The 15669-nt window shown below is 41.9% G+C and overlaps 1 protein-coding gene across 2 annotated transcripts in view; it reads left to right on the forward strand.

The window, feature by feature from the left end:
- The window catches only part of SCNN1G (sodium channel epithelial 1 subunit gamma), a 50388-nt gene that overhangs the window by 12089 nt on the left and 22630 nt on the right, over positions 1 to 15669 (forward strand). For both annotated transcript variants that reach the window (XM_040356663.1, XM_040356664.1), the window contains exons 2-4: positions 1 to 43; positions 11354 to 11654; positions 13913 to 14106. The exon at positions 1 to 43 is cut by the window's left edge and continues 287 nt beyond it. In XM_040356663.1, coding sequence (XP_040212597.1) covers positions 1 to 43; positions 11354 to 11654; positions 13913 to 14106 — 538 coding nt within the window. The remainder of the gene's footprint in view (positions 44 to 11353; positions 11655 to 13912; positions 14107 to 15669) is intronic.

Genomic DNA, 15669 nt, shown 5'->3' on the forward strand with positions numbered 1-15669 from the left:
TGACCTTCCCGGCCATCACCATCTGCAACATGAACCCATACAAGTAAGAAATTTTGGGCTTACTTTAAGGGGGTTGGTGACTACCAGTCTCTGTGAACATTTTTTGTAGAACAAGACATGCAGGTAGCAGAATTACAACAAATGATCTTCTTAAGTCTATTATATTTCTTGTTTATAGAGGCTTAAAGGATGAGTTTAAAGGATGTTTAATCCCTTAGTACCAAGGGATTGAACGCTAGTTGGATTTTACCTTACTTAAACATGTTTTTAATGTGCTTCAGCAAAGGGATTAGTCAATAAGGTGTTAATCACAAACTACTATGGAATTAAAAATCTCATTTATAGACTTCATTCACACAACATGCAGAAGCATGTTTAAAAGGAAGTAGCAAAATGTTTTTTCGATGTCATTTTTTATGAGTTTTTGTATTATTGTTAAAGCGGGAGTTCACCCATAATTTATTTTTTTACCCTTAGATTGATGCTCATTTTGTCTAGGGGAATCGGCTAGTTGTTTTAAAATCAAAGCTGTAGAGGGAGCTGCGGTGGCTCAACGCGATTGGCACTGCGCTGACAAGCCATTCACCTCTGCAGCTAGGGGTTCGGATCCCGGTCTCAGCTACATGTGAATTGAGTTTGGTGGTCTCAGCCCGGCTCCCGGTGGGTGTGCTATGCGAGGTAAGCCTGCGCTTAGTATGCCCACCCCCCTCCCACAAAAACCACCACACTTACACGCACTCGAAATTGGGTTAACATGCACGCACTTTGACCACGCGGTCTCTAAAAAGAGAGGCGAAGGACTAACGGGGCTGGTTGAGCGGGCTAGATCCTCTCACTCCCTTATAGGGAGTCCCTCTGCCCCGTTGGGCTTCAAAGCGGAGCAGGTAGGGCAGGCTGAGTGGGAGGACCCCCTCACACACCCACCATTGCCACCCGGGGCATGGAGAAAGGTGGCAGATTGCCTCTGGGGGAGGCCTGCCTACTCCCAACTCCTGCAGTCCGGCTCCTCTCTCGAGTACACGCACAAAATACACTTAAAAAAAAAAAATCGAAGCTGTACTTACCGTTGTAGAGAGCGATCTTCTCCGCCGCTTCCGGGTATGGTCTTCGGGAGTGGGCGTTCCTATTTTGATTGACAGGCTTCCGACGGTCACATCCATCGCGTCACGAGTAGCCGAAAGAAGCCGAACGTCGGTGCGGCTCTATACTGCGCCTGCGCACTGACGTTCGGCTACTTTCGGAAAATCGTGACGCGATGGATGCGACCGTCAGAAGCCTGTTGGAAGACTGTCAATCAAAATAAGAACGCCCAGTCCCGCAGCTCATACCCGGAAGCGGCGGAGAAGATCGCTCTCTACAACGGTAAGTACAGCTACGATTTTAAAACAACTAGCCAATTCCCCTAGACAAAATGAGCATGAATCTAAGGGTAAAAAGTGGTATTTCCGGGTGAACCTCCACTTTAAGTAAATATCACTTTGTGTGTTTATACATCAACATCACTTAAAATGGTATTACACAGTTTGTCCAATAATATACCTACTTGTAACCTTTACAACCCCTTTAACATACAGTTGTGAACAAGGTATTATGGTAATGCTAAATGGACTCAAAAGAGTTTGAAGTGCTTATTTTTAAGTGCAGTATCCCATATTAACCAATCAACATCCACTCTGTTATAGTCTAACCAGTGCACTGTGGGTTACTGTACTTAAGAGTTACCACTTAGGAATAATAACTCTGTTGATTCAGGCCATTTCTGTCCTTTGCTGTCGACTAATGCAGGGATGTGTTGAACAGACGTCTTCTCATAGTTTACTTTTTTTTTATTATTGATCAACAGCTTAGTACCAAGAGTATATTACAAAATATGTTGAAGTGCTAAATGTAGAGTGCTCAGCAATGACTTAATTGCCTCTGAGAGGCTATAACAAATGTGGTCTTATACATTCAGACAGGATGGAAAGTTTCCTGCAAAAGGGACAATTAACCTCAATTACAAACAAGTTCTGAAGGAATAACTAATAACATTTGTGTTTCAAGAGCTTCTTTTTTTATGGAAATGAAAAATAATTAATATAAAATTTTAATTACCGATATGTATAGAATCCTAATCTTACACAGCTTGCTTCTCATTTAGTAGCACCTAGTCTAAAACTAGACTTTGTCAAACCTCCTTTATCCTAATTTATAGAAGAAAATTGCAAACAATAGGCAGCACTTTGCTGTCACAATGTAGAGCAGGAGTCTCCAAACTGCGGCCCGAGGGCCAGACGTGGCCCTTTGCCAGCCTTTATCCGGCCCTTGGGGCTTTATTCCTCCCACTGTTAGGAGGCACTATTCTTCCCACTGACACCAACAAGGGAGCACAATTTCTTTCACCGATACCAATGATGGGATACAATTACTCCTACTAATAGGGGCACTACTCCTTATCCTACTAACTGCAAACTCTGAGGCCATATTTATTCTCACCAATGCTGGGCCTGGGACATTTTCTACCCCTGCTGGCCACAATCCGGCCCTCCTAAAGTCTGAAGGACAATAAACTGGCCCTTTGTTTGAAAAGTTTGAAGACCCCTGATGTAGAGTATAAGATTTCCTATCATCTGTGCCCAGTCTTGCCACACAGAGTTAATCCAGCTCTGAGCAATCCTCTTTTCTTTTTTTGTGAGATAAACAGACAAACAGGAGAAAACTTTTGTCCGTTCTTCCCCCTTGCTGTGAATGACAAGTTATTTACATATCTCATGCACTAGCCTGAGAAAGGCATTATTTTTTAATTCCCACCCCCGCTCCTTTTCTAAAGTCATGTGGTTACTTTTCTGGATTTTGACTGGATGTTAGTGATCATAGCAGAATATAGTGTAAGGAATACACAGGAGACAATTCATGTGGACAAGGGAAGTGTAGAGGAGGGCGGGGAGTCTACTGACATTATGACTCCACCCATCGAGCTCCAGACAACAGACCCAACCACAGAACCTGCAGTTTTTCAGTTCTTATAACAGACAGAGGGGAGACATTTGACAGGTAAGGATACATGCAGGAGGCATGTATATCCTTATAGATCGGCACTATGGCAGTAGTTTAGAAAGGATGAGAGTGGCTTTACATCCACTTTAAGGGATAACGAAATTCTCCTGTAAGGCAAATTTCAAATTCAACTACTGTGATGCACGAGCCTTGCAGTGTGAAAAAATATCTTTCTTGAGTTTTCCTGACTGAGCCTAATTCTCCTTGATTTGTGTCCACACCCTCCCCAACCAGACACTGCAGCTCACAGTGGGAGGGCTTCAGCAACAGAGGAGGTGCTCCAGAAGCAAAGTGCAGGACTAGGGGACTAGGTGTGGTCAAGTGCTGATTGGCAAGCTACAGGCTTGTGAACCAGCAGTGAAAATGACGAAAACCAGGCCACTTGTAACATTTTAATAGTGTAAACAGACACATTCTACATACTCAAGATATATGCACACCTTAGGCTCAATAAGATCTGAACTGTGAACTGACTTGTAAAGTCATCACTGACTTGAATACAAGTTTTGTGCTTATCCATACACATAAACCCTAAGGCTGTCTAATTACTTTTCTTGTTGTTGTCGAATCATGACATCAATGTTTAATGACAAATGGGGAAGCTATCCAGTGCTATCCACAAACACTGATGTCAGGAGGTGACCTTAGAAATCCTAGCCATGTACTGATTTCTGCCACTATCCAGCTGGAGGATGATTTTTATGACGTACAGAGTTTCTCGTGGCTGTACCTGGACCAAGAATAGCACTCTGTCTTATTGCAGCTATCACTATACCTACTTGTACAATGAAAATAATGGTTAGGCAAGACAGAGATATGATCTGTCATTATTTTTGAAAACAAAATTCTAAAAAATGAATCAGGGAGGATGTGAACATGGAGATTTATATAACTTAGGTAATGCCTCGTACCAAATTACTACTGCGCTGAATGATTTAAAACATGGGTCTTAAAACTGCGGCCCTCCAGTTGTTCAGGAACTACAATTCCCATCATGCCCATTGCCCAGTCATGTCTGTGAATGTCAGTGTGTTACAATGCCTCATGGGATTTGTAGTTCTAAAACAGCTGAAGGGCCGTAGTTTGAGGATCCCTGATTTAAAACATTTAAATTAATTATTTTATGGTCTCACGTGAAACAAGGACACCTGTTTGCTGGGTATGCTACACACATGGGCGTCTGCTCCATAGGGCAAGGGGGGGCAATTGACCCCCCCTGGAAAATCAAGAGGGTGTTGAAGAGTGAAGAGCTCCGCGGTGACAGGCAGGTTAGAACAGGGAGAGAGAGGCGAGCTGCTGGCCGTGGCATTGCAGGGGGGGGAGGGGGATGGTCTGGTAAGGGGTGACACCACTGCTCTCGCGGCCGTGGGCTGTCTCATCGGTCCGGGCCGGATGTCACAGCGAGCAGAGTGAAGCCTCCTCCCCCTCCAGTGTTTATGTGTACACAGGGGGAGGGAACATGCTGTGCCACGCTGATGGATGATCGGCAGTGGCGTCTCCAGCTTTCATATTTAGGGGGGGCACATGGGGGGACAGGGACAAAAGTAGGGGGGCCAACTATAAAATGCAATTATATATATATATATATATATATATATATAATTTCTCCTGGGGCCCTTTACTACGATCCCACAACGGGCCCTTTCACATGTTCTGCAGTGAGCTCCCTTCCTACTGTACTGGGGCCCCCCAGGGTGGCAGAAAACAAGAGATATATGTCACCAGCACACCAAGAAAATATAAGGGTCCAAATCAGTGGGGGAACTTTCAGGGTTGCAAAGGTTGTCTTGCCACCGGGCCCTGGTGTTCTGCCCCTGTGAGGTTCCCCAGCTGTCCTGTCCCTGCTATTGACAGCGCTGGTCTGGAATCTGTCTCCTTGGCAGCGGCGACAGTCTATTAGGACCTAGTGCTGGTGACATTATGGGTGCATGCAGGGGAAGGCTGGCACTATTGGTTATAGAGAGCTGAACCCCCAGCTGGTCACCTAGCAGCAGTAATGCTATATAACCTTCTCTGTTGACATGCTGATCAGGTTGTGATCCAGGTAATGCTCCCAGTCAGATCTAATAAACACAGTGGCCCGGATTCAGAAAGGACTTACGATGGTGTATCTCCAGATACACCGACGTAAGTCCAAATGAGCGTAAGTATCTATGCGCTGATTCATAAAGGCAGTTACGCCTGAATTTTGCCAAGATACGACCGACGTAAGTCTCTTACGCCGTCGTATCTTGGGTGCATATTTACGCTGGCCGCTAGGGGCGCCTCCGTAGATTTACGCGTCAAATATGCAAATGGCCTAGATATGCCGATTCAGAAACGTACTTGCGCCCGTCAGATTTATCTACGCCGTTTACGTAAGGCGTATGTCCGTCGTAAGTTTACCCCTCATAAAGCAGGGGTAAGTCATGTTAAGGTATGGACGTCGGAAACGTCGGAACAGCGTAGTATTTTACGTTGTTTGCGTAAGTCGTACGTGAATGGGGCTGGGTGTAGGTTACGTTCACGTCGACAAAGCATTGAGCCGACGTATCTTAGGGAGTATTTGCGACGTTCGATCGGACATGCATTTACATGGGGTCACGCTTCATTACAATACAACACGCCCACTGCCTTGCTACTTTGAATTACGCGGGATTACGCCAGCCCATTTACGATACGCCGACGTAACTTTGGGAGCAAGTGCTTTCTGAATACAGTACTTGCCTCTCAATGTTACGTCGGCGTAGCGGATAGGAGATGCGTTACGCCCGCTCAAAGATACTACAATGTATCTGAATCGCGGCCAGTATTTATTAGCATCAAGAGTACAACCATATATATATATATATATATATATAATCAAACGTATGTTACACAGCCGTGTGGGCTCTATGCCTGTAAAGTGTGGGCTTTGATCAATAAAATCACTGATATTTAACACTAGGATTTGACTGGGAGCATCACCTGGATTGCATCACAATCAGCATGTCAGAGAGGGCTCCACTGCTGCTGAGCAATGTGCAGGGAGCTCAACTGTCTACAACCAATAGAGATGGGCTCGGGTGTGTTTGAAATCCCACATGCCCAATCCCGCCAGGAAGCCAACACTCCACAGTGCTAATCACAGGCAGTGATACATTTCCTGATCTGTGCAGCAGCGGACTGGGAAATGTCTTACTGCCTGTGATTAGCGCTGTGCAGTGTGGGCTTCCTGGCAGGATCTGGCATGTGGAATTTTGAACATGCCCAGCCCATCTCTAACAACAAATTGTGCTGGCCCTCCTGTACATCAGCCCCATAAAGTAACCAGCTGTGAATAGCCGGGACAGGACAGCAACTCTGGTTATTCCAGCACTGGTCCACACTGGGAGGATTTCCCCATCCACCTATAATGTGTAGATGGGGGAATTGGATCATTTCTTTTTAAGAAGCTAAGAGCTAAGACCAGCCATAGACAGTTTAAATCTCAGCTGGTTCAGCAGGAACTGGCTGAGATTTGAACCATTAATGAGCAGCTTCTCTTATGATTATCACTAGTGGTTGCTGTATAGCCACTGTATAGACACTAGTGATAATCACTGTTTGTTGGGAGAATACAATTGCCGGGCAGGAGGGATATTCCCGTGTCAGCACTGTCTGTGTTGATGGGGGAATCATGCAAGTTTCTTTCCTGCAGTCTGTGGATGTAGGAAAGAAATTTGCACTGTATATTACCTGCCTAACTGAAAGTGAAAGTGTAACAGAATGGCCCGTGACACCCAGAGACTTTTGAAGGATGGGTGGTACTCCTGTGCCAGCTTCACTAATGACTCTTGGGTCTAGGGTCATCCTGTGCCCCTTTTTGGCATAGGGTGACTGAGAAATTATAATGATAAATTACATGCGATGGGACATTACTGATAATTCATATTTTGCAGGATATCTTGAAATATTACAAGATGTTAAAGTCTGACTCCGACAGGTCAATAGAGTGTTTTCATTCAATGTGGGGGACACATGCTTTTGAGGTGTTAATTGAGTCTGCTCCTAGACATTCCATTGTGTGATGCTAATACTGTTTTGTGTCCATTGTGCTAATTAGGTCTGCTCCTAAGACCTGTTCATTGTGTATGCTAATGACACTGTTAAGATGTGGAATGTGACTTGTCAAGCTGTAGTAATTAACCCCTCTAAATGCGGAGCCAGACTGTCTGGGTAATGAGTAGTAATTAACTCATTGAAATGTCATTATCTAAAAGAATGTGTATGAAGCCCCCCATTGTGTGATGTGTGGGTGGAGTGTGTCTTTGTCCCTGTGATTAACTGTAACATGCTTGTACTGTATATAACAAAGCTAAGTTACCATTAAAGGATTCATTCATTCATTCATTTTGGAACCAGTACCAGAGCTTGTGTTGTCTCGGTTATTCTGGGAAATGAAATGGGTCGTGTCTGATGTCTGTTGGAATGTCGGATAAGCTGTCATGGGGCGATAGAATGGAATATCGTAAACGGTGGTGACCGTTACAGAAAGTAAATTGTGAATGCCTTGAAAGAACAGGAGAGGGGGAGGGAGACAGATGGGGGAGAGAAGGGATGGAGATAATGCAGTTCAGTGATTACAGTGTACTGCAGTCTGCAGTACACACACTTACCCACGGTCCAGGCTAGAATCTCAGGCATCATTCACACACATGCTGCTGATTTTCATATTTCGGGCGGGACTGAAAGAAGGAGGAGCTGTATTCCTCCCTGCTTGTATGTGAGGAGAGTGGGGGGGGAGGTGGCTGGACTCGCTGGGCTGTAAAAGAGTGTCATAGACTGACACTCGGCTCAGCTTGCAGTCACCACTCTCGGAATTTACAGGCTGGTTCTCCTGTCCTAAGGATGGGAGAAATTAGTCATTTTTTTCAGTAACTGAGATGAAGGCTTGGGCCCCCCCTTCCCCCACAGTGCTCATGGAGTCCTTTCTGCAACTCGCTCTTCTCTGTGCCAATGAGGATGCAGGGGAAGTAGCAGATCGGGCGGCTATGGTTGTGTGAGAGCTCGCATTATGCAGTGTCAGTGAGCAGAGGGAGGGGGGAGGAATGCCCCACAGAGCTGACTGGGGACGCTCTCCCTCTCAGGAGAGACTGTTACTCCAGCGGCGGCCCGAGCAAAATACAAAAATGCAAAAAAAAAATGCAAAAAAAAAAAAAGAAGCTCGGCTCGGCTCTATTCAGTGCCGGTGCGCAGGCGCCGAATAGAGCCGAGCCGACCCGAGCTTCCTTCGGGAAGTCGTGACACGCTGTGTGCGCCGTCGTTTAGCATGTCAATCAATTGGCATGTCAATAGGAACGCCCACTCCCGCGGGATTCCCTACCCGGAAGCCGTGGTGAATTCTAAGGCTAAACGCTATTTACGAAAAAAAAAAAAAAAGGTCAGTGTCATTTTATATGCAGAACTGGGCTGGATGTAGTGTTAGAATTTTTTTTATAGGGTGAACCTCCCCTTTAAAAATCCTATCTATATACAGTACAGTGCACTTTGTATATCTAACAATAGTCCTTCAAATTAGCTGATTGGGATCTGTGTGGAGGGGAAGGCATCACTGGTTCACTTTTTATAAGTATGAACAGGCCTCTTTTCAAAAGAAACATGGTCTTTAAAACATTTACTGTAAAATGCTTTCCTATGCTATTCCTATCAATTAATTCAAGAAGAACTGTGGCAATATTGGTACCCACAGTTCTTTCCGTTATATACAAATATGCATAATATGCTCTCGTTCAGTGCTGAAAGGTCCACAGTTACTCACATATCCCCCTGTTGCCACTGCTGCCATCTTCTCCAGTTCTTCATCTGGAAACTGGAAACTGCCATAAAACTCTACTTTAAAAAAAAACATTTGTTCTGTTTTATCTGCCATTTCTGCAATCCAAATTTTGAAGACATATAAAAATTCTGATTTGTTGCTGATACTGTTCATCATAAATCAGTTCCTTGTTGAGTGATTGTTATTTTCAATGCTGCATTTTCATTTTCATTTTCAAAAAAGTGATAGGTATTTTCAGTTATTTTTAATGAAATTTGAAAATTACAATCACAAAGCTAAAACAAATAATAGGCAATCATGTGTGAATGGAGCCCTTATTTCAGTTAAGTGTGCTGACTCCCACACTCATAGACACGCACTCACGTAATACAACTAAGCACTAATACAAGAATGCATTGTACCTGTATTCTCACTCTTACAGACAAAGAACAAATAACCACAGCACTTTGTTCCCGTGTTAGTTTCTATGCCCTGCAGGTACATAATAAACACCAGTGTGACTGCTCTGTATAGCCTAAGGATACATTACAGGTCAAGGAATGCATTGTTCCGCTGTCATTTCCCGCAGTGCATACTATACAGAATTGGTATTTTATAATGTCTGCAGGGATGAATGTATCGCTCATTATTCAATGTAGTTTTATTTATATATTGTTGTTTTGTTCTAAGTCAGGTTGTAACCAGTAAAACAGGAAAAAGTACTCTGCGAATAGTAGAGGGGTATTGCTTTGAGCAGTAAATTTTTTGTGTTTACAGACCCCAGTGATGGTAATCCTGACTATTAGCTAGATTCAGAAAGACCGCCTTAACTTTGCGGCGGCGTAGTGTATCGTGTTTACACTACGCTGCCGTAAGTTAGCGAGGCAAGTACATGATTCACAAAGTACTTGCCTGCTAAGTTACAGCGGGTAGCGTAAATCGGGTCGGCGTAAGCACGCCTAATTCAAATTCGGCTGAGGGGGCGTGTTTTATGTTAATGGGGGGTGACCTGACGTGATTGTCGTATTTTCCGAACGGCGCATGCGCCGTCCGTGTACATATCCCAGTGTGCATTGCGGCAATGTACGCCGCACGGTCCTATTGGTTTCGACGTGGACGTAAATTAAGTCCAGCCCTATTCACGGACGACTTACGCAAACAACGTAAAATTTTCAAATTTTGACGCGGGAACGACGGCAATACTTAACATTACTATTCCAGCTATTTGATGGAATAACTTTAGGCCTGAAAATGCGTTACATAAACGGCGTATCTTTACTGCGTCGGGCAAGCGTATGCTCGTGAATCGGCGTAACTACTCATTTACATATTCTAGGCCAACCGCAATGGAAGCGCCACCTAGCGGTCAGCCTAAAAATTACAGTTTAGGATACGACGGTGTAAGACACTTACGCCGCTCGTATCTGAGCCTAATTTAAGCGTATCTGGTTTCCAGAATATGCTTAAATTTGCATCGGTGCAGATTCTGACTTAGGCCGGCGTATCTACTGATACGCCGGCCTAAATCTTTCTGAATCTGCCTACATCGGTGCTTCTTCTTTATCTATTCCCTTTCTGCAGGAATGCAATACAGATATTTCCATTGGCAGAACTTAAGGGCTTAGTTCATCTTTTTTTTCTAAATTCCAGCTTCCTTGTGTACAAATGTACCATTAATGTACCTCTGTTGCAGAAAAGAAAACGCTTCCTTTATATTCTAGGACAGGCATTTTTTTGGCCTCTATTGACTCCTAAAGAAAAATCCTCCATTACATCCTGGTATTAGCTCTGGTATTTGGGATGGGAAAACTGTTAGTAAACTAAGGAAGTAGTTCACCAGCTGATCTTATTAACACACACCCTGCACCTGCCCTCCCCTCTAGGAGATTGCCCCGCCCACCTCTGCAGTTGTATGCTTTTCCAATGCAGCCATTGTCAATGAGCACCGTTTTCCCAGAATACACAGCCCGTGTCTTCCGACGGATGATCTATCGTTTTATATGTTACATTCATTTGGCAGAGTGTGCAGGAGCTCAGTGATCATATAACAGCCTATGTTGAGCAGAGCTGTAGTATTGAAAACAGGAGATGTGTGTCCCTGTTTTCTGACACCTCTCACATTTTTGTAAATATTTTATTATATCTTTTTATGTGCCAACACTGAAGTAATGACACTTTGCTACAATGTAAAGTAGTGAGTGTACAGCTTGTATAACAGTGTCAATTTGCTGTCCCCTCAAAATAACCCAACACACATTAATGTCTAAACCGCTGGCAACAATAGTGAGTACACCTCTAAGTGAAAATGTCCACATTGGGCCCAAAGTGTCAAGATTTTGTGTGGCATTGTAGCAAAGTATAACTTCTTCAGTGTTGTCACATGAAAAGATATAATAAAATATTTACAAAAATGTGAGGGCTGTACTCACTTTTGTGAGATGCTGTATATTTGGAGTTTTTTTGGGGCACACCTCACTGCATGCACCTGCAATATAATATTAACTGGTCTAGGTAGTCTAGTCATGTTATGATTTATTTTTATCTAATTTCTCTGATTTGCAGGTACAGTGCAATCAAGGAATATCTGACTGGACTGGAACTAGAGACCAACCAAGCACTAAGGGACATATATGGTTTCTCCAATCCTCTTACTCGTAGACGCAGAGACTTACAACAACAAGAGACTATTCCAGAAGATAAGCTACAGTACTTTAAAGAAATCAAGTTATTTACCATTAAGAGTATAAATGGAAATGAGGTTGTTGCTGATGACATTCGTACAGGTAGACGTTCCAGAATGAATGCCAGAGTGGTCCACGAGAACAGAGAGAGAACAGTTGGAAATATTGTTGGTTATAAGTTGGTGAGTCACCTGAACATTCCATGATGTTTTTTAAATGTTAAGGGGGCCTCCAATTCCATTATACTGCACCTTACTACCACTAGAAGCAACGCTTCCTTTGTTCAATACCTCCAAATGCTTGTGAAACAAGTGGGTTAAAAAAAATCAAGAAGACTTGCAAGATTGTATTGTGCTTATGTCAAATCCTTCCCTCATGCTACCCTCAATAGGTCATACCACATTAAACCAAAAGAACAAACCCAGCAATCACCACTCATGGTGCCTATTAACAGTGAGGTTGCCTGACTTTATAGAGAGATATACATACATTTAATAAATACTTTTGATTAATTCTGCATATACAATAACAATACTAAAACAATTAATAATAAACAATAAACCTTCAGAACAGTTTGGTCTCTACATCTGTTATGCTAAACATTCCTACCCTAAAAATGATATATTTTACAATAAAGTGTAAAATGTGTTATTATAGTAGGGACAGTCAAAGTACAATCATCAGTCAAAAGGATATCACCAAATTATCTCAAATGCAATGATTTATTGAACTCAATTAACATTGTTGTTTAAATTGAATTGATTAAATTCCCTTCATGTTCTGAAATGTTTGAGGACACCCTCTACTTCTGAATAATATTTTTTACAGGGAAAGGTATCTTTGAATTGTATTCATCCAATACAGAAGCACTGAAGACTGTATTTCCACTTCAGTATTATAGATTTACCAGCATAGTATTCATTCATTCATTCATACCAGCATAGTATGTAGCACAATTAACAGGTATATGAAAGTCTAATGCCACACGACTGTTTTTCATGACTAGAAAAATGCAATTTTTTAAATTGGTCATTAAAAACGTGCGTAGAAAATGTGTAGTCTCCAGAGCATTTTTCACGTCGTGAAAAACGGTCGTGTGTACGCTTCATTACTTTCACAAATTCCAAAAATAAGGTGTCTATTGCTAATAGTAAATAGTCTAAATCAGTGGTTCCTAAACTTTCCCCAATTACAGATCCCTAATCGATTGTCCAGTATGTCCCCATAAAGACTTTTGCCAGATCATCTTCATCACCAGAACTATTAGGTTAAAATATGACTTGAAAACTTGTCAATAGCTTGGTTTTACTTTCATATAGATAGCTGGAAATAGGACAACTGAATAAAAATGATAAGGATTTTATCAGCAAGTCACAAATACACAAGCTTACTGCAACTCGGGAAGCCATTTGCAGTTTTGTGTGCAATCAAGACATGGAATCAAGGTAAGGTTTTAAACCAAGCTGCTTGCATCATGCTATCTTTTCAACTTGGGTTTCAGTTGAAAACCCCAGATAATCCTGTTCCATTTTTTATTTTATTTATAGATCTAATACCATTCCCTCATCATTTGGTTCTAATACTTCCAGAACATCTGGTCTGTACAGACTAACTTAAAATGAGGGATAAAAAAACATATATTTTGGGGATTTATGGCAGAAGTGAGACTTGGCTCAACTGTGCTTTGCATTGGTTCAATGCAAGCCTTCTTAATTGTTTAGAACACACTTGTTTCTCAAGCATATTTGATACTTAAAGATGAAGATTACCCCCCCCCCCCTCATCAACATGCAAATTAAATGTTTAAAATAATCAGTTTTTATTGCAATATGTACTGCCATTTGTATTAGTGCTGTACACTATTTATGTTTTTTATTTGTTTTTATTACATCCCTTATTTTAGGTCATCACTAACTTTAAGTGTACTTTACCCAACATTCTCAGATGATGTACATACGTTAAGGGAACAAAACATATTAGTGATGAATGCTGTAATTATTAACTAGAATTTCCAAACTTTACAGCAAGTCCAGAATACTTAAACATCGGCACACAGGGTTTTAGATTTAAAACACAGGTAGTTGGTCATTTGTCCCATTTGTGGGCTTATAGGAAACATGTTGGAATGTTTACCTTATCTTGCAATTAGGATTACTTGAGAATCACCACATTTGCAATAGTAGGTGCCTTATATAGGTAATCTAAACCCAGTTATTCACTATATTAACCACATCGGTACTGCCTATTGTACATGTACAAAGGCACAGAATGAACACAGCTCATAGCTTGGGAGACACATTTCTGGATCTTTTAAAATTAGGCATGTGGCCCAATCTTTTTTTGGCACTGTAGATTGGATTGGTTGGGTTTATGTTACTTGACTTGTAAACTTTGCAAACATGTCTATTAATTGATATTTGTTTTCTTCTTCTTGCTCTAGTGTGACCCAAACAACAGCTCAGATTGCACAGTGTTCACCTACAGCTCAGGTATCAATGCCATCCAGGAATGGTACAGGTTACATTATACAAACATCTTGGCCAAGATTCCGACAGAAAAGAAGATTCAAATGGGTTACTCTGCTGAAGAACTGTTCATCAGTTGCTCCTTTGATGGTCAGTCTTGTAGTGCAAGGTGAATTGAACTTCTAATATATTTTTTAATTATTTTATATAGCAACAACAAATATCATAGTGATTTACCTAAATTATTTGTATCTTCTTGTGTCTCTGAAGGAGCCTAATGTAAATCCAGAGTCCTGGAGAAAACTATATGATGAAAGGGATTACATTTTATATAAATTATGAAGGATTTAGGTGATTATGAAAGGGTGATATTAATCCATGCCTCCTGTGCCCACAAACCCCTTTGCCCGCTAAACTGTATCTATAGCTTAAACTTTTAACACTGTGTCCTATCAGGGAGATCTCTGTTCACTTCCTGAGCATGAGACACATAGGAAGTAAAAAGAACTCTCCCTAAAGTGTGGGGAAATCCCTTCTTAAACAGTTCTTACTTGAAAAGGTGTACCCATTTTTAAAGACATTACTTTCTTGTCCTGCGGACAATGGTCACCACCAGCAGGGATGAGCTGGGTTCAATCTGAACTAAATCCAAATTCACATCGGCATAAACCATGGGAAGCTGTCACATAATTTCTGCTTGCCTATTGGAGGCTGTTTTATGTCAATGATGGCATGAGCATCCCTTTACCTTTGCATATGTGCAGCTGCAGGGTGGTGAGTGCCTTGGCCGCAGCTGATTGGCCCAATGGGGATGTGATCATATGACAGCTTCCCAGGGGTTCTGCCTAACTAGGTTTGACCGAGTTCATATGGAATCCATCTCACCTCTTGTCACCAGGACAAACAGTGGTGTTTCTTCCCAGATGACACAGACAGCAATAAAAGCACTCCATCTGAACTTCCAAGATGACTGGTTACTAAATTCCCCTATTGTTTCAAGGGTTAGCAGACCCTCTTCTTCAAGGTGACAATATTTTACGGCTGGTCTCTACTTTGGATGAAGGTGCAACAAAGCCATCTTTGGACAGCAGCATTTGCAATTTTCAAAGAGTGTAGTGTTTTATGCCCCGTACACACGATCGGAATTTCAGATGGAAAAAGTCTGACAGACTTTTTCCATCGGAAATTCCGACCGTGTGTATGCCCCATCGGATTATTTACATCGGAAATTCCGAGGAATTACGTCAGAGTTTAGATAGAGAACATGTTCTCTTTTACTCCGATGGAATTCCATCGGAATTCCGATGTGATTTTGGTCGGACAAAGGTTCGATCGTGTGTACGGGGCATTAGATGTACTAGCAAATATAAATAAACTTGACTAACAAATTAAATCCAAATCTTATTTATCACTTTTACGCAGTTACAGCAACTGTGGGCTTTACATAAATAAATAAAAGCTGACCATTGTAACCACTCCTGTCAGTGTTAAATGGTTTGTCTCAACCCTTTAACTGCCACTTTTGCTGGACAGCTAAGTCTGTTAAAGGAAGTTGAAAAATAACAGACTTACTGGCAGATGAAAATAAAATAAATATCCTAAATATAGATGCAGAAAATAGATGATTAGAAAATAAATGCAGCCACCACATCTAAGAATTGATAAATATATATTTTATTTTGGGGTTTAATACTGCTTTATGTTTGCCATCCAAACTCTCTGCATCAGCCAG

Source organism: Rana temporaria, chromosome 6, assembly GCF_905171775.1.
Source record: "Rana temporaria chromosome 6, aRanTem1.1, whole genome shotgun sequence".
NCBI classification, from domain to species: Eukaryota; Metazoa; Chordata; class Amphibia; order Anura; family Ranidae; genus Rana; species Rana temporaria.